Raw genomic sequence first — 27,630 nt, forward strand, 5'->3', positions numbered from 1 at the left:
GATGTTCTAACATATTACATAAAATGTACTTTTAACTCCAACATTAACCAAACTTTCCAAACTTGTACCAAAACAAAATAAACTGCCTATGGCTCTTCATGATTTGCTGTGAATTTAAGAATTTAAGTACTACAGTACTTCTTTTGAACGTCCCACAATTTGTCAAGACTTACTATGTTACTGGTCATGGATAATATAAAAACATTTCTGTCATATCTTGTCAGCTCACCTGATTGTCACAATCTGCATAGCCCCCTTTTGGATCTTTTTATTACCATTAGTGTCCAGATGGCAAAAAATTCATCTCATGAATCTAAGACAAGTTAAAAAAAAAAAAAAAAAAGCATACTGAACAGTCTGGGGCTATCCTTAAATCACTTTGTCCTTATTATTCAAGTAAACTAAATTGTAGGTGGAGTTAAAGCATTCTACACCGTACGTAGTGCACTGCATGTCTATTTAAAATGCAGCAACCCAGCTAGCAGTTGAGAGTAATCACTGTGTGGCTCTTAGCAAACCATGGCAATTCTTAACTAACGGCAAGTTGAGCAAACACAGAAAATTGGCCTATTTTTAGAATTTATTATGCATAATGAAGAGCCACAAACGACCTATGAAGTCCAGCAAAGAACCAGTATGATCAAGCTGTAAATACTTTACATATTGCTATAATGTTTTATTCGTCTGCAACTACATTTCAAAATCTAAAAATAAAATTTAAGAATAGTCAGATTTTAATGCGTGCTTTCTGCTGAAGCATGCTGAGCTGTATCATACTGTGATCTCTCCAGGATTTCCTACAATCTCGAGCTCATGCTGGTTTTGGGATTAAATTTGTGAATGTGGGAAAATTGTTCAGTTCAAATGATGCCGATTTATGAATCTCTTAAAATATATATTTATGTTCCTATGTTACATCACAATACTTGCGTATTTGTTGCGCATTTGGTTTAAAGATTTTGTTCAAGAAATATGACCCATGCACACACCTGGTTAGTGCTCGGAACAATATTTTCAATCAGATTTTATAATAATTTGGTACAGAATCAAATGCCTGGGTCAATGGGGCATTGTTAAGTAAGGGTTAACTCTTATGCTGTTTTGTCCCAGTCCTGCAAAATTAGAGGAGAGTCAGGATGGCATGGACAGTGGTAGCCTGACGTCTGGCATAGCTCGACAGGTCTGCATCCAGCGCCACCCGATCCACGGCTTTGGCTTCATTGCCGGCAGCGAACGGCCTGTCATTGTACGCTCTGTCTCTGCGGGTAGGACACGTGTCTCTAGCAGGCCCTGGGGACCAGACGTCTGCAGCCCACTGGGACACAGCAGCCGTCTGCTCCACCAGGCCACCCAATCTCATCTACGCTAAAAGTGACTGCTTATTTTATTATGTACTCGTATTTGAATGTCTCAGGTGCACTATGCATTGCACTTACACTCAATAACATAAATCATATCATTACAATTCTAATTAAGTTGCTATACCATAATGATAGAGATGATTCAATTCGTGGCTTCATAAGCAGGTACTAAAAACAAATTATCCCCCATAGATATTATGCATAAAGAATTACACTTTCTGAATGTTGGTTGCAGACGGACCATCTGACGGCAAGCTTTTTCCTGGTGATCAGATCCTAGTCATTAACGAAGAAGACGTCAGTGACGCACCCAGGGAGAGAGTCATAGACCTTGTAAGGTAACATCCTTTATTATCACCCAATGTGAAAGGGCATAGTCATAATACCTAACTGACTATGTTTTATTTATTAAATAATCTGCATTCTGTGTCTGCATCAGTTCATTTCAGATGTCTTAATTTTGATTTGCTGCACATCACTTTCTTTTATGTCTCTCTGTACAGGACCTGCAACGATTCAATTGTTCTCACTGTGTTGCAACCTCTACAGGTGATGGCATCATCTGTTTCATCTACGATACAATATGTTTTATACACAGCAGAAAATTTTATTGCTAAGCCATCTCTTCAAACATTATTGGGGAATTACTTTTCTCTGTAATTTTTAAAGGGGAAATGCTATATGTTCAATAGCACCATAAATCTATATTCTGCCAACTTTGCCTAATTATGGAGTCTTAAGCATTCACGCATGTTAAGAATAGTTAAAGCAACTAAAATGTAAACATGTAGTGATGATTATTCTAAAACCATTATAAATAAATAAAGAAAATAAATCAATTAAATAGTATGAACAGATTAACAGCAAAACCTTATCAACATCATTTCCAGACTTTTATTCACTTTGTTAAAAAAAAGAAGTGTTTTCTAACACACCAGGGTGTCTATAACAAAATGTTTAATTTGAACATTGCTATATAAGCTTAATAAGCTTAAATAAAAAGTTCCATGTTTTAAACAAAGCACAACATGAAGGTGCGCAAGTTGTGATGAGCAAGTTGCATCGCTTCTTTCTGTCACATGATCAAAAGATACTTTCTGTGTGACTCAAAAACTATTTTTTCACAAAAAATCTAACTTCTGCTGTGAAACTGTTTATATTTATAAAATATTGTGTACTACAATACTTTAAGGAAAGCCTACATTTATCTAACATATACATTTTCCTTTGTGGTGCTTTTAATCTTTTGTATTCATGGTGTGACCACTGCTGTTGGCAGTTGTAGCTCTTAAATATATTTAACTCAATAAAATTTTGTGGTTTTCTTATAGCCACTCAGCTGTTTAATCCCAATCTTGTAAGCTCTCATCACATTATGTGTGTACGGAACAGTTTGTACTTCAACAATTAAACATAGCTATGGTTTATACTGTTGATTTCTCACCATACAGCTTTCACCAAGTTGTTCCATGGAGTTGACAGTATTTAGTTGGTTGATTTAAACATTTGTATGCTGGACTTCATACTGGCTTTGTTGGCAGATTATAAAGGCAACCTGACCTTCACCGCAGGTGCCAGGCTCTTTGCTATATCCTTCTAAACTTTATTCTTTGTAAAGTCTTTATGGATATTTAATTTAAGGGTAATGAGGATGGTCAATGATGTAGTGTGATAAACAACAACAATAATTTGTTCAACGTTACTAATATAATTTGTATATTGCATGTTATTACTATACTCTGTGTCCACACAGCACAAATTAAAACAAATACAAGGTTTATCAATTTGCTAATGTTCTTTGAATCTTTGTGATCAGATGAAATTAAGCAATTCACTTCTTCTTTCTCTATGTTTTGTTCTCCTAGTCGCCTAAATCTGCCTTCATAAGTGCAGCCAAGAAAGCTCGACTGCGATCCAATCCCCCCAAAGTGCGCTTTTCTGAGCAAGTGTCCATCAGTGACCCAGACTCAGTATGTCCTGCTGCCTGTCACACTCATCTTTTTCCTAATTCATAACAGTGGTAACATGCTTGGGGTGGTTTCTGAAATGAGAATCATAAAATATTTACAAGCAACACAGCAATGGGATACTGGGGAACACAAAAAAGCAACTACAGCCAGCTATCCATTTTGTCAAGTGACTAGTTATGACTGTCGTGTGGCCCACGGCAGACTTATTCAAATTTGAATGTTAATTTGAATGTTAATATGTTCCTCAGTGGGTGTCCTTCAAGGTGCCATATTGCTGTCATTTCAGACCCTCCTTATTCCATTTCATCATACTGTAGATCCATTATCCAGGGGACCAAGCATGAATTCCATCTCAATGTGCACCCAATACACCCTACTGGGGAGTTAAGCGAAATGATATATAAGCCTCTAAGCTGTTTTGACTCCCCCACTCTCACCTAAGTGTTCCTTTAACTGTGAGCTTTCATAGTTCATAGCCTGCAGTAACCACAGATCATATTTTCTCCAGTTTACATTAAAATAGAGGCTTTGGAAATAGCATCTTACAATGTGCTTTCAGAGCTGATATTCCCAAATAACTTTTGAATGCCAGACAAGATTATAATAATTCATCAGTTAAAAACTTGTACCCTGCTTCTGATGGCCAGAAGGTCAAATGAGAGCAAACTGACCAAAAATATTCACCATACCTTTAATGTACCTGGCACCAAAATTGATCAGCCGCTTTTAATGTCTTTATACTTTATATAGGCAAAATAAGGAAAGCTGAGTTGTAACAACTTGATAGACTATTCTTAAGAAAATGCCATTAGGGTAACAGTTTTTCACCAGAACCTCAGTATGAGTACTTAGATTAAAAGCAGAGAAGCACTGCACCCAACCACAACATAGTTTTCCAGTAACACTTAATGTTATTTCTACGAGTCCATTCATTTGTAGCTTTTCATTTGCGCTAAAGCTGACATCCCCACTAGATGGACATGGACATGGGTCGATAGTGCCCATGTTAACATTTCCTTCCATGGGTTATGTCCTATAGAGTCTCTTATCTGCCTTGCAAGCAAGGAAGAGTGAACACAACACCCTTTGGTGCTGCGAACAGCATTATATAAAAGAGGAAGAATGGGAGGGGTGTGCAGCTCTCCTGGAAGAAGAAGCTCGCTGATCAGGCCTAGAGGGCCCAAATCGGTAAAGATCAAACCACTTCACCTGAGCCGCCCTAATCATTTCAGTCCATCTTCTGCGATTGGCAAATGACAGCCTAGGGGAACGTTTCATCTGACCTGCCAGTAGTCATTTTATTAGAAAAGAGGAAAATATAAGGGAGTTGGTCAGGCTTGATATTCACATCATTTCATCTTACAATCCTTACTCATCATTTAATTTTAATATTCCTAAGTCTAAAAGTGTTATTAGGAATAAGCCCATCTGCTTCTATCACCTGCATTTATCAGCTGCCATATGATGGTGGCACAATCATGTCAACAGAGGACCAAGACCAGGCACCTTAACAAAATTAACATGAAAAGAAAGCAGCAAGAAAGAAGCAGTTCAAAAAGAAGAAAAGTTAGGAAGGGTGAAACTGTAAAGATAGAAATCCAAAACTTTGAAGCTAACAATAAAATCTCACCGAATCAACACCAGATATCAACCCAAGCAAAAACACACCAAATGGGAAGTTTTGGAGCAACATCACACCTCCATAGTTGCTCATACTTCCAGGGCTGGGGGGTGGGAAAATTATATAGTCTGTGTGCATAAAGCACTTCCTGTGCCTTGTAAGTTTACTCTGGGCACTCCAGCTTCAACCAGATTCCCAGGAAATGCATTGTAGGCTGACTGCCATTTTTAGTATTTCAGGTGTGTGAGTGGGTGTACACTTTTACCCTGTGATGGGTAGGCACCCTATTCAGGGAATCCAGAGTGTCGACCTCCTTGTGATTTGAGTTCCCTTGGATAGGCTTCAGGCACGCTGCTACCCTATACAGGATTAGCAGTATAGACAATGGATGAATGAAATTTAAACCACTATCAAAAGCACCAACAGAAAAAAAATCTTTTGGAATATTATTTGGAAATATAACTCTTCACAGTAGTGTTCCAGAGAATCAAACCCAAGGTACCTTAAAGCTGTTTTGACAGCTTGTTGTGGTCCAACACCATTCTAACACATTTAGTGTAGGTTTTCTCTTTAAGTTGTAACCTGTAGGTATTGTATTGTTAATACTGTGTATACATAGTACCTATAAAAACTAATTTCATGTTTAACTTGTTGAACCATTGGATTACAGTTGCATGAAATTAGCTTTAAAAAAAAATTTACCGTGCTAATTACAGTGGGGCAAAAAAGTATTTACTCAGACACAAATTCTCCCATTTCAAAGAGGATAGAGGCCTATATTTTTTCTAAAATTAGGATTTTTTTTAAAGAATTTATTTGCAAATTATGGTGGAAAATAAGTATTTGGTCAAACAACAAACAAAATTGTAGGCCTGCACCAGGCTGGGAAGACTGAATCTGCAATAGGTAAGCAGCTTGGTGTGAAGACATCAACTGTGGGAGCAATTATTATAAAATGGAAGACATACAAGACCACTGATAATCTCCCTCGATTTGGGGCTCCACGCAAGATCTCACCCTGGGGGGACCTAATGAATGACCTGCAAAAAGCTGGGACCAAAGTAACAAAGGCTACCATGAGTAACACACTGCGCCGCCAGGGACTCGTCGCCATGCAGTGCCAGGCGTGTCCCCCTAATCAAGCCAGTACATGTCCAGGCCTGTCTGAAATTTGCTAGAGAGCATTTGGATGATTCAGAAGATCATCCAAATTGGGATTGGGAGAATGTCATATGGTCAGATAAAACCAAAATGGAACTTTGTGTTTGGAGGATAAAGAATGCTGAGTTGCATCCAAAGAACACCATTTGTAAAGCATGGGGGTGAAAATATCATGCTTTGGAGCTGTTTTTCTGCAAAGTGACCAGGACGACTGATCCGTGTAAAGAAAATAATAAATGGGGCCATGTATCGTGAGATTTTGAGTGAAAACCTCCTTCCATCAGCAAGGGCATTGAAGATGAAATGAGGCTGGGTCTTTCAGCATGATAATGATCCTAAACACACCGCCTGGGCAACGAAGGAGTGGCTTCGGAAGAAGTATTCATAGCTCAACCCCATAGAAAATCTTAGGAAGAAGTTGAAAGTTTGTGTTGCCCAACGACAGCCCCAAAACATTACTGCTCTAGAGTACCTCATTTCCACTACACTGGTGCTGGTGGCAGGTGCCGGCCCGCATTTACACTAGACAGGAGCTCAGCGGGAGTTGCATGATAATACGTCACAGGCCACGCCCACTAAACAGAAACGACCATGGCCGATGCCAGTTTACTGGTTATTCTCCAAACTAGTATGGAAATGTATTTCAGTATCTAAAAGCAGTTTATTCGACTTGTTATAACCGCTGAAAGTCTTTCTTCATTTTTTTTAGCTTATACACTATTTGGTCAGTTGTTTGTGTAAATCCTGGGACTATTAGTTCTTCTCTTATTTCTTCATACACTTTTTTTTTCTTAAAGCACTTTCCAATTTCTGCTGAATCTCGGCGTGTCCAAAATGTCCAAAATGCTGAAAAAACGCTTTTGTTTTGTCCGCGCTCCACATTAACGGACTTTGGGTCTCCGCCATTTTTTTTACGCTTCCTATAACTCCGCCCACTGCTTGTGATGTCACGGGTTCCCGCAACTAGACCAGCAGAGTTTAGGGGCCGGTTCGGTGCTTATTTTTTCTGTGGAAAAGCGCGGCACTGGTTCCAAAATTGGGAACCAGCACGGAACCGGCACGGGAACCAGAGCAGTGGAAAAGGGGTAGAGGAGATCTGCATGGAGGAATGGGCCAAAATACCAGTAACAGTGTGTGAAAACCTTGTGAAGACTTACAGAAAACGTTGGACCAACAAAGGGTATATAAAGTATTAAGATGAAATTTTGTTATTGACCAAATACAGTGGAACCTCGGATTACGAGTAACACGGTTTACGAGTTTTCCGCAAGACGAGCAAAGATTTGAAATAAATTTTGACTCGAAAAACGAGCATTGTCTTGGTTTACGAGCACCACGCATCATGTATCACGTATGCGCTTCTTGTTTTGACGCCGAGCATCACGTGATCACAACTGAGCCAATGTTTTTTCTCTCTCTTGCGCTGCGGAATTGTCTCCCCACACACATACACATATACACACACACACACTTGCCTTTACAGCCCCCCTTCCACTTCCTCCTCCTCTCGGCCCCACACACACATACAGACACACACTCTTTGCCTCTGTCGCGATTCTTTTCAAAGGTAAAATGCTGGTTTATTTGTTTTTGTTTTTTTACTTTACAGCAGTGATTCCGTTAGTATGCGCTCATGCGAGTGTAATTAGCGATGTTTTTCCAATAAAACAGTCTCTCCGCTAATGTGTACACACACACAGTACAAACAGAAACGCTTATTTGTCGGTAATTTTACTTTATATTCTGTTATAATCATTTTTATGTATTTATTTTTGGGGGCTGTAGAAAGAATAATTTGAGTTTTATTTCTTATGGGAAAATTAGATTTGGTTTACGAGTGTTTTGGAATACGAGCCCGCTTCCGGAATGAATTATGCTCATAATCCGAGGTTTCCCTGTACGTATTTTCCACCATAATTTGCAAATAAATTCTTTAAAAATCCTACAATGTGATTTTCTTGATTATTTTTTCTCATTTTTCCCTCATAGTTGAGGTATACCCATGATGAAAATTACAGGCCTCTCTCATCTTTTTAAGTGGGAGAACTTGCACAATTCGTGGCTGACTAAATACTTTTACAAACAGATTTTGAAACAGATGAATGTACAATCTCTCCTGAAACAATTGGAATCAAAGGAACTATTGCAATTTTTTGGCTATGTACTACTATAAAGCACTCATGTACAGTAAGCATCAAAAAGGTAGAGTTGCAAAGAAATACAACATAACTGATTCTAAAACCAAGATTAACCTCTACCTATAAATGATGGTAAGATCAAATTGTGGAAAAACAATGGACTTTGGAGACTGTAGGTTTTGATCTCAAACGCAAATGTCTTCAGTGTAAAGCAAACACAACAGAACAGCCCTGGCCTCTCTTCGGAAGTATTAATGATGATTGCATATTATTAAAATCAAACCCCTTGTAATGCACTATATCAGGGGTTGGCACACCAAAACAAAACAAAACACGGAAGCCACAAAACCCTTTTGACATCTAAAATTAAAATAACACGGCAAAAATAGTTTATGCCATGTTTAAAAAAATTATATAGCGTGTTGCATTTATGAAATCAATAAACTGCTACAGAGAAAACTAAATTTTGTGTCTTCATGTAACAAAAACATTGTGAACTCTAAAAAATGCGGGGTTGCTTTCAAATAAAATACTGAATGTCTATTTGAATCATATTTATTAAATAAAAAGGCAAATTTAAATGCCCACCCTTAGCCAACCAAACATCCTTTCTGCTTCAATGTGTCGTCATCCTTTTATCGAGTTTACGGAAGCATGCAGTTAGCAGTCACCCTAAATAAAACTGGGGTTCGAAAAACTCAATAACTTGCGTGCCATCAGGTGTCGCACATCAGCGGTTGTGACGCATATTTTGAGTGACAATTTTTTTTTAATGTTGGAAGATCAACATAATCTTCAAATTTACAATTACATTTAAAAAACTAATGAACTAAAATCAAATAAATTTAAATGAAATACTCACTATTTATTTTCCAAAGCTACAGAGAACCACAACAGAGGGATGAAAGACATGCGGCTCCGGAGCTGAGGGTTGAGGACCCCTGCACTACACAAACTGGGGCAGAGTGTCTTTGAGAATTGTGGTATTGTGTTACAAGAAGTGCTTGTAATGCATTGTGTAGCAACTCATTATTTATAAATAATTTTATAAAATAATTTGAAAATAGGCAAGTTAAAGTACAACGCATTTTCATGTAAAATGATGTGTACAATAGTTTTTTGTTTTTTTCTCCCCTAAATTACTCGTAGCCAATTCCTCCCCGTCACTAGGGGGCTCCCACATTAAGGCTCCTACTACCACTCAGTCGGGAGGGCAAAGACTATCCCGTGTTTCCTCCGAACCGCGTGTTTCCAGCCGACCGCATCTTTTCGAACAGATTGCATTAGCGGCGGAGTAACACACTCGGAGGAAAGCGCTAGCCGCTCCTTCCGCGTGCGCGAGCTCACAGACGCCCCTGATTGGCTGTAGAGCCGTGTTTAATGTGGGCAAGTTTGAGGAGCGCAAGTACCTCTCATCCCTCCCCCCTGAGAGAGCTCGGCCAATCAGCTCTCTCTGTGCCTCCGGCTGTGAGAGGAAAACAGCATCACCCAGGGTTCGAACCAGCGCTCCCCGGATGCCCCAACGGCAAGCGCTTTACCACTGCACCACTCAGAGGCCTGTGTTCAATAGTTCAGTCATCACATACCTTGCATTTTTGGAGCGGCAATAATATTTTCCACTGGCCTTTTTCTTTAAATGATTGCAGCAATTTTTTTTATTGTCCATTAAGAATTTTCATCTTAAGCAGATGCTTTTGGTAGCCATCATCAAGCTTTTGACCAAATCCTGGTTGGATATTAGATAGCATTTAGACCTTATAGACCTGTTGGAAAACCCAATAATGCCCAACTATTAACCCCCTAGCTATTAATTTGAGGTGATGATGAACGATTCTGAGGTAGTCCCCCAACCTCAAGCATAATGCTACTGTGCAGCCACAATTCATTGGAATCTGCAGATGTTTAGGAATGGCTAAAAACATATTCCTGAATTGTGCAAATTTGCCATTTTCTCTCTCAGATCTGTAAATTACAGTGGGTGTATGTTTATTTTTTACATATTTGTACAGTATGCACACATACTGTATTTTTGACCCTGTTTTTATCAGGAAATTCAAGGTAAATTAAACCTTATGCATCAAATTTTTTATTATAGATTATTGAAGTTTTTATTCTCTTGAAGGTATATATTAAACAATCATTCTGACCCCCACCCCCCCACACACACAAAGACCAGTTCACAGAAACCACTGAAAGCACAATATTGCCATGATGTTTGTGTTCATGATGAGTGCATGTAGACCTCTGACTACAACTGTATGATAAACATAATGTGTATAATGCTGTATTTTTTATATTACCTAAATAGAAAGTGCTATATAAAAAATTTCACTTTGCATTTGAGTGCATACAGTATGAGCATTACAGCCCGAAAATAAGGGGAAATCTATTAAGCTGGAGGGCGAGCAGTTTAAAAAAGGTGTTTGAAATTTAGTACAGAACACAAGTACTCAATCAGTGTCATAACACATCATAGATCAAGTAATCTCTAGTTGTTAGGAATGGAGAAGATTTATCATAACTCAATTCTGTTCGCTCCTATATGTATATATTCTCAGCAAAAAAAATAATATTCACAAGCTTAATTTAGCAGAATTAGAAAATATCCCTTATAAATATTCAAATATAAAAAAATTAATTAATTTAGTTATCTTAGTTAAATATTCCAATTTATGTGGAAGCCATAGAAACAGAGGTAACCTTGAGCTCTTCATGAATACATTCAGCTTCAGTGTATGATTGTGCATACATATTAAAAAGATGCACTGCAGAAACTGATTAAATTGCTCTTTGATTGTTACAGAGTGTACTTGTGTAGACTCCAAACCTATTGTTTTCTCCTCATTCTGGCATCACTCCATTTGCATCACAAGCTGTAACTGACATTGCCTTTTTATTTCTCCCTTCCTTTGCTATCATTTTAATATGCCTATGGGGCATAAAAAAGTATATTATATGATGCTCTTTAGGCAAGAGCCTATTCTATTACAGGAATCGGCAACTACTAGCCTTTTTTTTTTTTTTTTTTACTATTTCTTCTTTCTTTTTTTTACTCCATGTTAGACCATGCTTAAGGACGACTCGTTGCTACTTATACCCAATGTGTTAAAGGTGTTCCTGGAAAATGGGCAAATCAAGTCCTTCACTTTTGACAGCCGCACTACGGTCAGGGTAAGCATTTTTTTGACTACATCAGTTTTCAAAGCTGCTCTTTGTTGCCATCAGTGCATTCAGCATCGAAAATTAATGCCATACCAGGCTGTATAAAAAAAAGCTGTGGATGCAAAAAAAAAACCTGCTACACTAAATTCTTTTGGAGTCACTATGAGTTACTATAATGTACCAAAACTTCATAGATGACACATGATGAATAGCATAACATTTCCATTTCATAAAATTTACATTTCTGAACTAAAAATCTTAAACTCATTCAATTCACCATGCACCTAATTCTTGGCAGAGTAGTGCAATTAATGACTGGTATTTAAAGGAATCAATCTTGTCAATGACACATGACTGAAAGTAAAAGAACAAAATCATTAGTGCCTTTCAACCGACACACCAGGAGAACACAGATATCTTAGCGCTGACTCATTAGGCTCCATTATTAGACATTTCAGAATCTTTTCTAACAGTGAAAGGAAGAAAATGGATGTAGGCCATTGTCTTAGAACAAGAAAAAGCCTGTGCATCTGTCTGCAATTGTTCCAGATTAATTTTATATTAAATTTGGAGGAAAAAAAACACAGATAAAATGTATTACTTTGAGCAATTCATAATCATTAATCAAACCACATCTGCCCCAAAAGCCTCTTTATTTTTATAGAATAGGTTATGGGTCACTATTTACAATTTACAAGACAAGCATTATGCTCAAGAGAAGAAAATTAGTATTAAACTTATTGTTCATAATGTAATAGCTTAAAAGCAACAAACATCTGCCTTTTAAAAAATATATAAAGTTAAATATTTAGATAAATATTTGTTCTGCTTAGATGTGAGGCAAGGTTCTATTTCACTAAGTAAACCGAATATCAATTTCATTGATTTACCCCTTAGTCAATACTATGTTAAGAATTTATCATAATTCAAGAGACAGGCGGCTACTTAAGCAAACTTGTATGTATTATTAAATATGTCATACATCAACCATTAATACACATGTTCTATTCACTTTATATCAAAATGGATCCATGATGCAGTGTAAAAGCAATGCAAATCAGCTTAAGCCTCAGCAGGAAGCACTCATGAGTATTGAGGATACAGTGTTTGCATACAACACATGATTCCCTCATTTCTATTCCAAGACCTTTTCCAAAGCACAGCCATGAAATACTAAGAACCCCCAAACATCTGCTTCTAAAGAGGAATGCTCAGAATGAATGCTCGACTTATTCCAATCAATAACACTATTGCGTTAGAGGAGTAAGTGGAAAATATGTTTACTAGGCTCAAACATTTCTGGTTCCATTTGTTACACTACATATGTTTAGTAAACTTGGAAAACCCCTTATCCTTTCTACTACATCAATAATATATTATATATATATATATATATATATATATATATATATATATATATATATTATAGATTGCATCTCAATCACAAGCAAAGTGAGAGCATTTTATGTCCGCTTACAAATCATTCGCATTTAAGGATTCTATTCTGACTGTTGCACAGGACCATCATGGATATTTTCACAATTGTTATCTGCTTATGTCCTGAATTTATTAGAAGTAAATCCATTTCTCTATGGAATGTACAGTGGCAAGAGAAAATATGTGAACCCCTATTTTGATTTGGGACTTCATAGTTTTCTGCCTTGTTTTCTAATGGAATGTGATCTGATTTTGTAAGTCAAGAGTATTGATAAATATAATGTGCCTAAAATAATAAAAAAATTCTGATGTTTTTATTAAGAACAACTGTAGAAACCTCATAGTGCTAATGGAAAAGGTATTTGAATTCTTCAGTTAATGGCCTCTAAAAAGCTAGGCCTAGAAGTCAGGTGTTAGCAAACCTGGAGTCTTGCTAAGAAAAGGAGTTTGGATGTGGACTAGAGCTACTCTGACTGCTAAAAACCACTCAAACTGTGTGACTTTGCTCTGCACAAGAGGAATACGCTTATGTAAGCCATACCTCACCTAAAAGAGCTTTCAAAGGCTCTACGATCAAGAACTGTTAATTTACAAAAAAACGGGAAAGAGTTACAAATTGATTTCAAAGACTTTAGAAATTCACAAGTTTACAAATAGCCAAACATAAACAATGCTTAAGCAGTTATTAATTCCAAGGGTTCATCACCATTTCGAATGTTGAATAAGTGTGTTTAATAAAGTGTTTTTGTGATATTATTTTAGGCACACTTTATTTATCAGTACCCATGAATTATATGAAGATTTTATGATAAATTAATGCAGAAAACCTTAAAATTCCAATAGGTTTACATACTTTACCTTGCCACTGACTTTATCCTAGTCAGTTTTGTGGTGTATCTGGAGTCTATCCCAAGAAACCCAGCTATAGAAGCAGGATGAAATAAGACCCCACACCACAACAAGCATAGCCAAGTTTCTATTTTATATTTCAATATAATTTAACAGATTTTTAACATGACATGTATATTGACTAAGCTTTGAAAAAAACATTTCTTCCTTCCTTGTAACAGGATGTCATATCCTCGCTTCAAGACCGTCTCTCTCTACGCTACATTGAGCATTTTGCTTTGGTTTTGGAGTCTGGTGGGCTCGATCACAAACAGAGACTGCACCTGCTACAGGAAAGTCAACCGCTGTCTCATGTGAGTCTGCATTTGTGTTAGAAATCCTATGCCACACTTTCTTCAGGTGTGTAAACCTGGAAAGTTCATAAATATTCTTGATCTTGAAATTAATAATTCTTGATCTGGAATAGTGCCGTTTACAACATGCACTAATGAAATTTAGATTTGGTCATTTGTTACCTATAGTGTAGAGCAGAGTGTTGTTTAAACAATGTATTATGTTCTACTAATTCAGGTGGTACATAGAACCTATTTCCAAGGGATGCGATGTCTATTCCGGATTTGCTTCTTCCCCAAAGACCCTGCTGACTTACTGAGGAGGGATCCTGCTGCATTTGAGTACCTCTACATACAGGTTGAAATTCTTTACTACTTACTAAGAAATCATTTGACATTTGATACTTGTCAGAAACATCTCACATATAATGTTGAACAGAGTCGCAATGATGTAATCAAGGAGCGATTCGGAGTGGACTGGAAATCTGATGTAACTCTCAAGCTGGCAGCTCTCCACATTTACATCACTGTGTCAGTAGCAAGACCAAATCAGAAGATCTCCCTCAAGCATGTGGAGTAAGTCCAAAGCCAAACTCTAGTAATATACAGTAAATCTATTCATCATAAATGACAGATACTGCCCCGAGTATCAAATTGCTTGAGAACAATAACAGAGGTCTCAGAACAAGAATACCGCAAGGCAATGAAGAGCACATTCATTCTTTCATTTTCAGTAAGTGCTTTATCCTGGTCAGAATGATATTGGATCTGGACCAATGCCAGAAATACACTGTCAGGTTTTTTTTTTCTTTTTTGTTGCTGTTGCGATACCTTTAACAGTAAACATTTTGTACCTTTAATATATATTTTTCACATGGAATTATGTGCACCATAATAATTTTTTCATTTTAATATTTTAAAAGTACATTACATTTTACTCTCCTTTTTTTGGTTAAATATTAATACTTCTCTTAAGGCTACCACCTCTATGACTAGGAAAGGTCAAGTTTAATGCCTTTTTTTTCAGAGAAGGTTGGTACCATTTAGAATAGCTAATGCACATGCTTGGTTTTTGGAGGCAATGATAGAACCATGAACACATGAAGAACATGCAAAGCTTCATAGAGGCAGTAACCCGACCCCAGAAAAAACTGAGACCCTGACACTGTGAGGTAGCAATGCTCCTGCTGTGTCACCATGCCACCTTTAAAGAACACAGTGTATCTAAAAATAGCTATTCGTGAAAGCCATGACATCTCAACTGCCTTACCTTTTTTCAGGAAAGAATGGGGTCTGGAACCTTTCCTTCCGCTTACCTTGTTGCCAACTGTCAAGGAGAAGAACGTCTGCAAAAGCCTTTCCCAACTTCTCAAGACTTATCAGCACCCTCCACCTGCTGGTAACAAGGTGCAGACCTAATGTGAAAAGATTAACATAAATAATTATATTTAAGATAATAAATATCTAAGCATAATTAGTAATTTGACTTGAAAGAGAAAATGTACATTAAATGTAATGTTAGTATTGCTGAAGCCAAAATACTGTCCAGAGATTAGATTAGCCATGTTTATATCTAAAACGGATTAATACTAAAAGTTACATAAACCCATACATATTTAAATTTTGAGCCTCCAGTTAAGTTAATGTTGTTTTTAAGAGTAGATTCATTCATATTTTAACAAAAATGCTTTCAAGTTTCATGCATTCCAGTAAAATTACCTTTTGCCAATTGCATGGAACATACAGTTCATGATTGAAGTATAAGGGGGAATATCAGTTAATCTTTAATTTTGCATGAAAAGCCTACTTAGCCCTTAAAGCTAAATGCATTTTATCCATTACAATGGAACCTTGGGATGCGAGTAACGCGGTTTAGGAGCGTTCCGCAAGACGAGCAAAGATTTTTAATAAATTTTGATTTATGAGTATCGAGTATCATGTATCACGCATGCGCTTCTTGTTTTGACCAGCGTCATGTGATCACAACTGAGCCAATGGTTTTTCTCTCTCTTGCACTGCGGAATTGTGGGTAATCATCTCCCCTGCTGGGTCTTAGTGAGGGTCTCTTACTGGTATAATCAACATCCGTGCGCGCGTGTACCATTGTGTGTGCATGTAAAACATATTTTATTTTGTGTTTGTAAGCGTGTGTATACAGCGTGCGTGTACTGTTTCTTATAACACACGTTTCAAATTTTTTTAAAATGGTCACATAGGCATAGAACTTGCACAAATACAATGGTTTTATTGTTGTTTTCGGTTGTTTCTAAGACCAAAAAATAGTAATAATATGCTCATTTTGAGAGTTCTACATTTTTGCGACGTCATTCTTATATTCAGGTAGAGGTAAAAAATTATCCATTATAAAAGTAATAATACCTTTTTATCTGCCTGAAATATTTTTCCTGCCTGCCCCGTTAAAACAGCCTGGCAAGGCTTCCATATGAATACTGTTCTCTGCAGCTTGAGTTTTAATGCACCACTTAATAAGTGCAAGCAGTTGGAACTCGTGTTTTCAGTACAGTACAAGGCCTAAAGATCTTATTGAAAGACACTTTACCTTTAATCCTTAGTGATGTTCAGACCCTCTCAGTAAAAAAAATTGCACACACTCCTTTGCATCATTTTTAAATATGTGTATGTGACAAATAAAATTTGAATTTGATTTAATATTTTAATTCTTTTATCACTTATTATATTGTATATTTAATGTTAAAGTGTATGTTTCTTTAGTCTTTAGCCAAGTTAGATTAGAAACACTTTTTCCCCTGCTGTTTTAATCGATTGATTGATTGATTGATTGTAGGTGCCACCTCTTCAAGGAAAGTTACAGTACATTCGTGTGCTGAATGACCTTCCACCATTTGGAGGCTTGTTGTTTCATACAGTTGGACTGGTAAGAATAAACTGGGTTGAATAACAATTGCTTTTTCTTCACTTCTTACATTTATAAATCACAGTTTTTCTGTCTCCAAGGATGAAAAACATACAGCCACTACACTGTTGGTTGGGCCTAGACATGGCATCAGTCATGTCATTGATCTGAAAAATAACCTTACAACAGTTTTGGCTGAATTCAGCCGTGTAGCAAAGGTGCAGCTCTTTCGGGAGCACCAAGGGGTAGCCCGTGTAGAAGTGGCTATCCTTGAGGCTAAGGTATGGCAATAAACGGTTTTTTTTTTTTTTCTTCTTTTTATGGAGGTAACAGAATATAGAATATTAAGACATTTGAGTTATTTGTTTTTTAACTTTTCAGCCCCTGGTCTTGCTGATGGAGTGGCCTGATGCATCAAACTTTGCCTGTTTGATTTCGGGGTATTACAAGCTATTTGTTGATCCCAAAAGGACGATTTACTACAGGACACCTGGTCAGTCTCATATGATCAAGGCAGGTATGGTAGTAGTCAAATCCTTTTTTTCTCTTTTATTTAAATTAAGGGAGGATACTTACCTTCACTAGATCATATTTTATTTCTGATTTCAAAATGTTTTAAAATATTTTTTTTTATATAATCTTTACTAACAAAATAAAAATGAATTGGGCTTTTATGCAGATATGAAGTTAGTGAGGAGCAGCCTTTCTTTTCAATTATTGTACTTGGTTTCATGTAGTGTGAGGCACTTAAAGCTGCTGTAAGCATTTTTAAGAACATGGTCTTACCTGTCCTAATAACCATCAGTCAAACAGATATGGTGAAAAAAGAAAATAGACCTACTGAAAAGAAAAAGTTTCAGTAAGGCTGATTATTTTCATACTTGTGTGAACTCAAATTGCCAGTCATCTAAAAATTGCAGCACAGTCATGCAATTGCTTTGCATTCAGCCATGCCCAAAAAACTCCATTAAACGAAATGGTCACAGAGAGCTGAACACCCAACATGAGAACAAAACAACAAAAATAAAAGTAATTTCTTTAAGGCAGATGCTCATACTAATAAAAACTATTACAGTATATAGCAATGTCGCAGCATTTGGAAATCCCAATATCCGGTACAAAATTAGGTAAAAATTAAGTGGGGAGAAAAGAACACTGCTTGATGTGAAAATAGAGAACAAAAAAGAAATCTATTTTGTAACCAGGTAATCATGGACACCAAGCACATTATACAGGGAACTGTTAAAGTTTAATTTCATGAAATGTCTGGGACAATGTCAGCTAGAATACCCAATGCTGCCTCCTAAATACCATTTAAAAAAAAAACATGAGTTGTAAGGAAAATGTAATATTTTTAGAAGCTAATAATGCCACCTAACACATTAGGAGATATAAATATATATATATACACCTTTATGTAGATTAAGATGCGCAAGAAGAGTCTTCCTCTAAAAAGAGTTCTTCCTCTAAATTAAATAACTAGTCTTATGTTTCTTAGTTCATGGATTTAAGAAATGTATGCATTCAATTATTTTATATCTTTAATTATTATATATCAATATGAAATGACTGGGTGTTAAATTTTTCAGTAGTGTGTGCAATTGAAATAAATAAACAAATTAAACTTGACAGCATATACAATTATATTAAATTGCACAATCTCATCACCAGTTACACCATATGAAGCTGAAGAATTGAGGTTTACATTAGTAAACCTCCGTATATGTAAATTCAAGAGCTCTAACAGGATATGAATATTTTAATAAATACCAAATTTCTTGTGTAAAAGTGCCTACAAATGATTCACTATTACAAATGTGTTCATATCTAGTTTAATAAATAAGGTTAAAGGACTGTATAATTGTAAATTGCACTAAACAGCTCAGGCTACACTGCTCGGCTAAAAAAAAAGTCACCAGTTGGATTTAAATAAGCAAGTACTTCGGGTCTTTAAATGGATAATTGCTGCAATGAAATGGATTTCACAAGGGCCAAATTACTGGCCTGCAGCAAGCAAAGAAAACAACTAAATACATTTCTGAAATTATAAGAATTAGGTTAGGACTGTCCCAATCCAGAATTAATGAATGTCCATGTTAAGATATCACTTAAATGCTAGATGAAATTGCTTCATTTAAGAAATTGACTTAATAGATCACTGCTATGTTTAATAGTAAAACTAAAAGCATTTCCAAACTCGCAATGTGATGAGAACTTGGAAAATTGGGACTAAACAGTTGTGTGGCCATGAGAAAACCATGTGTTAGTGAGGTTAATTAAAAAAAGGGTATCAATTCCTTGGTTGCACCCTGTTCCAGAGTGATGGGTGCTTGATCTGAGTGTTATGATCTGTGGTTGCTTCATTTTTGTTAGGTTTGGACTCAATGCAATGTTATGTTGCGATAAAAAAAATATTCCAGGATGACAACAATGGCCGAATTGTGAAGGAGTGGTTCTGAGAGCCTGACCATCATTTTTACACATGGATTGAAAGACTTCGGGAAAGTGGTTTGACTCTTCAGTCATCAATACAAGTTCATGGTCAAACTGTGGATGGAAATAAATGTTTTGAGGTTGCATATGGTTGCTAAAACAACATCCTTGCGAATATGTGCCGTAATTAAGGCAAAGACGGTCCAGTTGCTTATTAGACTGTTTGACTTATTTTGGCCTGGCAGTGTATATACAGTAATGATGACAAATGGCAGAGAGTAACTTTTGGTTCCTCCATTTCTGACACTGGCTTACACTGCAGAATAACCTTAATTAATTATTGCACCAAGAAGATAATAAAACTGAACTCTGAGCCAAACAAGAGTGAACCTCAATGCAACTTTTCAGTGGTGATGAAACTTAAGAGATCTAAAGGGTTTAAAATCTTGTGCTGACTTGTTTTGTTTCTACTTAACAGGTAGTATCAACTTCCTAAATATTATCACCATTATAACACCAAGAAAATCTGCAAAGGTGATTGTATAAAATAAATTAACATTGCTAAAAAACAAGTTAGACAATCAGACTTGATTCAAACCTTTTGGCTATTAACATGATCAACATATTTGATAAAAAGAAAGAAATGGAAAAAAAGCACCCATATACTGTACCAGACTATACCCATCTAAACAAGCTCTACTGAAATAGACTATATTTCATTATTATCTCTAAATAACTTTTTATCTAATATCACGCCTTATCTTTAAAAGAACTAGCGTTTTGCCACAACAAGAATTTTCTCTTTGTTGAATCATATTATTGTAAAACAAGGCAAAACTAACAATGTCACTTATTGCAGTACTTCTTAACTTTGGTCGTCGAGGATCACCCGCCCTGCACAATTTAGTGTTTTCTCTGCTCCCAGCATACCTGATTTATCTAATCAGTTAATTAACATCCTTTTCTGAATTGAAATAAATGTGAAAGAGCAGGGAAAACACTAAAATATGCAGCCCAGGTGGTCCTTATGGACTTAATGCATGTGTAATTTTGTTCAGTTTTATGAAGAACGCCAAAGATGTGTAGTCGACTCTGGGGTCTCCAAACACAAACTACTTACAGCAGCTTTAACATTAGGAAAGAATGCTCCTTAGTTATCATGCAATACTTTGTAAAATAATATTTATTAGTTTAATAAGTTGTCTGAAACTTGCATTAGTCATTAGAATCACCCATTTCTTCTTGCTGTTCTTGATCGTTCCATCTTCATTTCAAATTAATCCATGAATGTTTGATCCATTTTCTGTTCCCAACTGAAACTACATTCTGGATTTGTTCATTGCTCTGACCTCAGAACATACATCCATAATATTCAACCATACATTGGATGCTATCACCATCTACTTTGGTCTGCCAGTGAGGATGCCCACATCACATGACATTCCAAAAGACTTTTCTTCAGCCTCCATATATATGGTCTCCGCCAGCCTCTGCTTTTCCCATCTGGACTCACGCCCATCTACCATGTAACTCTTGCTTTTTTCAATTCTTCTGATGGTTCTGTTCTTCAGATTTCAGAAGCCCCCATCCTCATTCCCGCTCTGGGGCCTCTGTGTCAAGTAGCAGTCGACGTGAAGAGAGAGAGAGTTTGTCAAGAGAGGTGTCACAAAAAATACCAGCACCACCACCACCATCACAACACCTTGGCCTCTGTCACATACATTTAAAAGAGCAGCAGCAGCTGCAAGAGCTCCAAATGCAGGCAGAGGAGCAACTGGATATCAATGAGAACTTAATATCAAAGTCACAGAACCGCTCACGTGCCAAGTCCGATCCCACCATCAAAAGCATTGAATCACTGGCTGATACAGAGAGCCCAACTCAAGACAGCTCAGGCTTCAGAGGCAGGGCAAAAACAATGGAGAACTCAAAGCGTACAACAAGATTCTTCTGTGACTCTTGCAAGGCAAAACTTAAGGCTGGGGGCATGATGACAGAAAAAGGCATATCTGGGAAGTATGCTTTGCAATGCATAAATGGCTGTGCTTCGTGTGAAGGTGGAGCTGTTGATCTCATGGCTCTTCCTCCTCCTGGAAGTGAGGAGGATGAGGAGATTGAGGATGGAGGAGGAAAGCTGCAACCTCCTCCTCCTGCAATAGCGGCACCACCTCCAGGGTTTCGGGATAATAGCTCAGATGAAGATGACGCTAAAAAGAATCGCAAGGTTGCTTCCATCACTGGTGCGGCTGCAGCATCTCGGGCAGATACCCATGAGAAAGTACCTGTGACATTAATTGATAATGTCGCACCAAGGACGGTCCGAGATCATGCTCAGGAGCTAGATGATGCTTTAGTGTCTACTCTGCAGGCCCTTGAAGCACTAGCTGCATCAGAGGACTACCCTCATCAGCAGCAACAGACTCCACAGACAGCAGGTGGACATACCAAGTACTCTTAATAATAAGTGCAATATGTCAAACAACTTGTTGCATAAATTTATGTTTAATAGCTTATTAAATAAAATATTAAATAAATACAAGTATAAAATATTTATTATATTAAAATATACAGTGTAAAAGTGTTGCAAGAAGGCATGTCTACAATTTGGCTACAAAAAGTGAAGTCCTATTTTTGCCTAAAAGCAATCTTATGCAGAAATAAACATTAAATTATACACTTTTTTTTTAAGGCACTCAGTAATCATGTACAAACTGATGCATTAAGAATAATTGGTTACTTTTTTTACAATGCAAAACTGATGTTACTTACATCTACAACGTGATCAAACTTTGCTTGAATGATCACCTAGAATTATACCTTAACTGTCATACAAAGGAAACTAGACCTACAGTATGTGGGACATAATACTATTAAGCTGTAGTGTACAAAGTTTACAGAGAAACACAGTGTTTGAGCTTCACATAAATGTCTAAACATAACATTTCTCTGGAAACGTCATGATAGACTGTACTTTATTGTACTACATTCGCTATTTTTACTGAAGTACACCACAAATATATTTGTATATACACTGCCTGTCCAAAAAAAGTCGATAATTTAAAAGGGTAAAAATATTGGGCTGCACCAACCAAAGAAACTAAGTAAATTTTAACTTACTGGAACTAGGTTAAGAACCCTTCAAAACCTAAAAGGATAGTGCTCCATCGTCAACTTTGCGTAAGAAATGTGGATGGCTAAGTTTCATGGTAAAAAAAAAATAAATAAATAAAAAACAGTGAAAAACATTGATGTTTAATAGTGAAAGTAAGAGCATTGCCATAGACAAATGTGATGAAATGTGGCCATAGTGTATTTTTGCTGAAAAATCTGTAAGACCAATGCTGTAATGATAATTCGAGGGATTAAATTTTTTTTTACAGTAACTATAATCTAAGAAAACTGGGCTAATTGCAATGTCATAGCTAACACGTAGCTATGAATATTGTACCAAGTATGTCAAACATGACCTTGTTTTTGTCTCGTTTCTGTTCTCCCACAGGGTTGATTGTTCTGGCAGCCATAACTCCAGAATCTTCACTCGACTCAGGACATGAGACCAACTCATCAGAGCTAACCGATGTATCGGAAATGGTTTCTGCTATGAAGCACCATCAAAATCAGGCCTATCTTTTGGCCCACCACATTAACAAGGACCGCATATTTAGTCGACGCGACTTTCCTTTGACAATTCCAGGATGCACAACACAAGCAATTGGAGGAGGGGCATTTTCTGTAGGCCAAATCCGTGGTGGTTGTCCACCTAGGTCTGTGATCCTTAGTAAAACTGTTCCATTAAAGGTCAGTTCTAGTCAGGGGACTGCATCCCCTAGAGCTCTAGTGGAGCCAGGTAAAAGTGAAGATGTGTTAAATAATGAACAAGATTCTGAGAAACCTAAAGAGAGCTCTGTAGAACATACTACAGGAGAGAAATTAAAAACCCCTAAACAAGAGGACACTTCTGATATTAAGAAAGAGTGTAAACTTACCTCTAATGTCTCTGAAACTGTAAAAGAGAAAAGCCCTAACCACACAATCCCAGAAACTACCAATAAAGCCTTACCTGCTTCCTTGCCTGTGGACAAAAATGCATCTGCCAAAATTTCCCCAACAAAGGTATGCCAAGATGTTGAGGCTCCCTTAAGTGAAACAGATAAGCCTTCAAGTTCAAAAGGTCTACTGCCAGTTGATGACTTATTCTGCACATGTCCAGTTCGATCAGAACCAGGGCAACAAGTGAAACTGAAGGACCAACCAACCCAAAAGATAGTGTTGCACTCATCCTCTCCCACTGATGATAAACGACCCTGTGCCAAAGGACTACAGTTATCTACCAACAAAGACAGCACTGTTCAGACTGCTGATATAAACCTAACTAAGCCTAAAGTCCTACCCCAAGCCAAGTACTCCCCAGTAGTGCCTGTGAAAATTGAAGGGAAAGATGTGCCTGATGTCACGCCAGAAAGCTCCAAATGTACAGTCCTTGGTGAGCAACAGAAAAACACTACAAGTGTACCAGTCCTGGTAAACACAACACATGTTTTAAGCTGTGGAGAAAAAGGGGCTACAATTCCAGGAGCAGAATTTAAAAAGCAAGCAAACAGCAAAGCCAAGTCCCAGCGTAGTGCTCCATTTCTAAGTATTAAAAATCTAATTTCGGCTACATTTCCTGCCCGGCTTCGTCGGGAAACAGATGAACGTCGTGCACAGCTCCAGAAAGTGAGGCAGTATGAACTAGAGTTCCTGGAGGAGCTTCTAAAGCCCAAGACATCACAGGGAGAGTTCTTGTCCCAAGGGTCATCTCCCATCCCATCAGGTACTCCATGTTCATGTCAGCTACGCACAAGTCCAGTGCAGAAAGTCCCTGGCATTTCACGAGAGCAAAGACGTAGCTGTGACTGCAAGAGGATGTGTAGGGCAATGCGTCTCCCTGATACTCCAGTAGGTTCTGCAGTGGAGCACAGAGGCAGAGAGAGAACCATCTCCAAAACTCCCCCTGCAAAATCCAAATCACCACATTTTCAAGGGACTGCTACACAACCTCAGACTTTGGAGATCAAAACCACACGAATTCGTTCTACAAGCCTGGAGTCAAGAGAACTCAGCGATACACATACATCATGTTTACCTACCTGCACCTCCCATTCAGAATGTACTGGAGCCCCACACTACAAAAAACTACAAAGACGATACAGCATAGGGGAAATAGACAATGACAGCACACCCCTTTATGCTGAGGTTAAAACCAAAACAAAAAGTCTGGAGAAAGAAATGGAACGTGTCAGGGCTACAGGCCTACGACTTCCTACTCCAGTAGAACCTATTCATACTCAAGGTGTAGAATCCAAAAAGAAAGGAGTATTCTTTATCCAGGGTGAAGAACTTGTTCGTCAGGGTCGGGACGGAACCACTGAGGTTTTACTTGGTTTAAATGAAGAGAATGAAGACAGGGAAAAATGTTGCTCCTTTTGTTTCTGTTATCGCAAGTGTGAGGCTGCTGATGAGAGCAGCGAAAAAGATGAACTTTCATATTCCATACCCCTACAAGTCTTGCCAGGAATGCAGCTAGATTCAAGAGCTATGCCAGTTGTCAGCAAGACATTGCAGGTCCTTGATGCTGAGGACTGCAGTGGAGAGGAAGAAGAAGAGGAGGAGGAACCACAGACACAGGAGATTGACCTGCGGACATGTGGCAATTTGGAGACAAGCATGGCACGAGTGCAGACACTACAGGGAAAAACATTCTGCTTACCAGATGGCTTTCTAAATGCACAACTTGATGCTAATGAATTGCTTTCAATTTTACGGCAGTGTGCCAACAGTCCCCAGATAGAAGGTGAACCGCGCATGCCTCAAGCAAAGTTGGTAGAGTACAAGCAAGAACTTGCAGTCCGCTTCAAGGAGTTCAGGGCCTCATGTAGAAGAGTGGCAAGTGTTGAAAAAAGTCCCTCACGAATGTTAAATGCGGTCACAGCCAGCTTTGAGGTATTGTGCAGCCTAACTCAGACATTCATTCGGTTAGTACGAGGTGTACGATCTGAAACCCAAAGGCTACAGCTCTTAAGGAAGGTTGAAGAGGTTGCAGTGAACTACACTCTGCTTCTCCGTGCTGCTGAGGAGTCAATGGGACATTCTTGCAGCTTACCAACAAAGAGTGCAAGTCTCCCCACCTCCACCAACATGGGCTCTCTTACTCGTTCCATCAAAACCTTGCCCAGCAAGTAACATATTGTTTTTGCACAATATATCACTTAAGGTAACTCAGCAGTGTTATACAACACTTTTGGATGATCAGTTGTATTTCTTTTTGACTTACTTTCATATTTTTTACATCCATGTCTACCAAATTACATAAAATGCCATGACATGTTTACAGAATTGTGGCAGCACAGTTGCTTAACTGTCCAGAAGACAAAGGACCTCTGAGAACCTTGCACTTTGTGCCAGGGAGGGAGAACAATAGTGCCATCCATTGCCCTCTGCTGTATGGATGATCAACAGGGCTACACAGTAAAACCTTACATAGCGATTGTTGTCACTGTCGAATGACTTTTTTCTGTTACCATTATAGTTGTTCTTATGTTTAAATACATTATCATGTATAAATAAAAACAAATATTGCAGACAACTATTACATAAATTGAATATATGCCTGGTGCAAACATATTTCAGAGAAATGTTAAGTAGCAGATTACGTGAATTAGATAGTAAAAGCAATGGTTATTTGATGTGCTTGTTTGTACAATTTTGATTGTTGTTATATGAACTTTTTCTTCCTTTGTTTCAAGATCACGTTTTGCCCCATTTCGATAAAAGTCTAAATTTACACATTTGAAATAAATGTTCATGACCCCACATGGCCCAATCTTAAGGTGGTGGAACACCTTTTTAGGCCATACAATGTAGCAGAGATCTAAATTAAAATTAATAAAAATTATTTTCATCATACACTGAGCTTGAACAAAACAAATTAAAGGGAAAAAAATAGTTGCTTCAGCATGCACAAAACACCGTACTTTCACGTAAAATACTTTTTGTTCACCACAGCTTTGATAGTTTTAGAAGGAATAGTGTGATCATGGAAGGCTATGGGAGTCAACAGAAAAACTGTTTGTTAAATCAGCTCTATGATTCATGCTTGTATTTAAAAAAAAAAAATCTATACACGTATTGGTGTTATGACTAAAAAGTTTTGCATTTCAAGTTTTTGGAAGTTTAGTCCTCATCTCTATATCAAACTTGAAATGACTTTGAATTTCCATGTGGTCATTGTGCACTCCAGAGTATATTAAAGAAGCCCAAATAAGAGCTTTTATATATTTTAATAAAATCAACAGCCTTTTTCTGTCTGAAAACTTCTGTCTCCTGCTCTCGCAATTTATAATCTGAATAATCGAACCATGCCTCTTGTATATCACTGTTCTGGTGTCTTGCATGTTAACATTTTAAACCTTTAATGTGAATTTACATGGATGTGTGGATACTATGAAGTCAACAATTTGCTGGATGACTGTTATTGGACAAGGCTGAGTATACATTATACTGTTAGTGAAAGGAAATACAAAACCAAACATTTAAAGTTAGATTTTCTCATAAAACTATAAAACTGTTCTCTTATTTAACTAAACTGTTGTAAAGGACGAGATTGTGCAGCTTAAAACCATTTTAAAATGATTCTAACTGTGCTACAGATTTATCCAAATTCTTCAGTTTTTTAAAAGCAAAATATCACATGGATGTATAGTTTATAATTTATAGCAGTATGTATCATAGTTACATAGTACCTATATTTTAACAAATATATTATATATCTATATATCGATACACAGCATGTGACCTGTTTATTTTTATAAAAACACATTAAACTGATATTCACTCATGGTTCAGAAATATTTTCGACATTATAGTTTGGTTGGATCACCAAATATGGCTTGTCCTCATGTTTCATTTTTTTCCTTTATGTATATGTAGCCATCTTAAGTTCTTATGGGTTTTCTGTCAATGCGTCTTCCCTCACTGTGTTTTGTCTATGTGCAAGGTCATGTTTAAAAGCAATAAAGAAAAGTAAAATTCAATTCTTTCATCCAAGTTTTGCCAGCAGTATTTGAACTATACATTTCTTTATAGCTTCAAAGATTTTACTTGTAATAGAGTTCTCTTTTCAAAACTGCATATAAAAAACAAAACCTTTTTATAAACATAAAGCATGGAAAACACTTAAATGATTAAAAAGTAATTTCTTGTATAACTCTCATTTATATCAGTTGGGCACGGTGAAGGAAGGAGCAATTAAA

The 27,630-nt window shown here is 37.2% G+C and overlaps 1 protein-coding gene across 3 annotated transcripts; it reads left to right on the plus strand.

Moving 5' to 3' along the window:
• Positions 1-1,864: 1,864 nt before the first annotated feature.
• Positions 1,865-27,368, plus strand: frmpd3 (FERM and PDZ domain containing 3). 3 transcript variants are annotated; one of them, XM_053506263.1, is made up of 12 exons: positions 1,865-1,910; positions 3,227-3,331; positions 11,315-11,422; positions 13,921-14,052; positions 14,270-14,389; positions 14,471-14,607; positions 15,312-15,438; positions 16,838-16,927; positions 17,008-17,187; positions 17,288-17,423; positions 20,911-21,774; positions 22,839-27,368. In XM_053506263.1, exons 3-12 carry the CDS (start codon positions 11,318-11,320, stop codon positions 25,559-25,561), a joined length of 4,614 nt encoding a protein of 1,537 aa, XP_053362238.1. In that variant the 5' UTR covers positions 1,865-1,910; positions 3,227-3,331; positions 11,315-11,317; the 3' UTR covers positions 25,562-27,368. The 3 variants fall into 3 exon arrangements, with proteins under 3 accessions (XP_053362238.1, XP_053362236.1, XP_053362237.1); XM_053506261.1 differs by lacking the exon at positions 1,865-1,910 and having other exon boundaries at positions 3,249-3,331; positions 22,839-25,592; positions 25,713-27,368; XM_053506262.1 differs by lacking the exons at positions 1,865-1,910; positions 20,911-21,774 and having other exon boundaries at positions 3,249-3,331.
• Positions 27,369-27,630: the final 262 nt, after the last annotated feature.

This window comes from Clarias gariepinus, chromosome 10 (genome assembly GCF_024256425.1).
Source record: "Clarias gariepinus isolate MV-2021 ecotype Netherlands chromosome 10, CGAR_prim_01v2, whole genome shotgun sequence".
Classification (NCBI taxonomy): domain Eukaryota; kingdom Metazoa; phylum Chordata; class Actinopteri; order Siluriformes; family Clariidae; genus Clarias; species Clarias gariepinus.

Bases quoted from the DNA above. Each gene is read 5' to 3' on its own strand.
- frmpd3 (XM_053506263.1), top strand. From the start codon at position 11,318: ATGCTTAAGGACGACTCGTTGCTACTTATACCCAATGTGTTAAAGGTG. The intron at 14,053-14,269 runs GTGAGTCTGCAT...CTACTAATTCAG, and splicing joins AAAGTCAACCGCTGTCTCAT to GTGGTACATAGAACCTATTT. The intron at 16,928-17,007 runs GTAAGAATAAAC...TCTGTCTCCAAG, and splicing joins TGTTTCATACAGTTGGACTG to GATGAAAAACATACAGCCAC.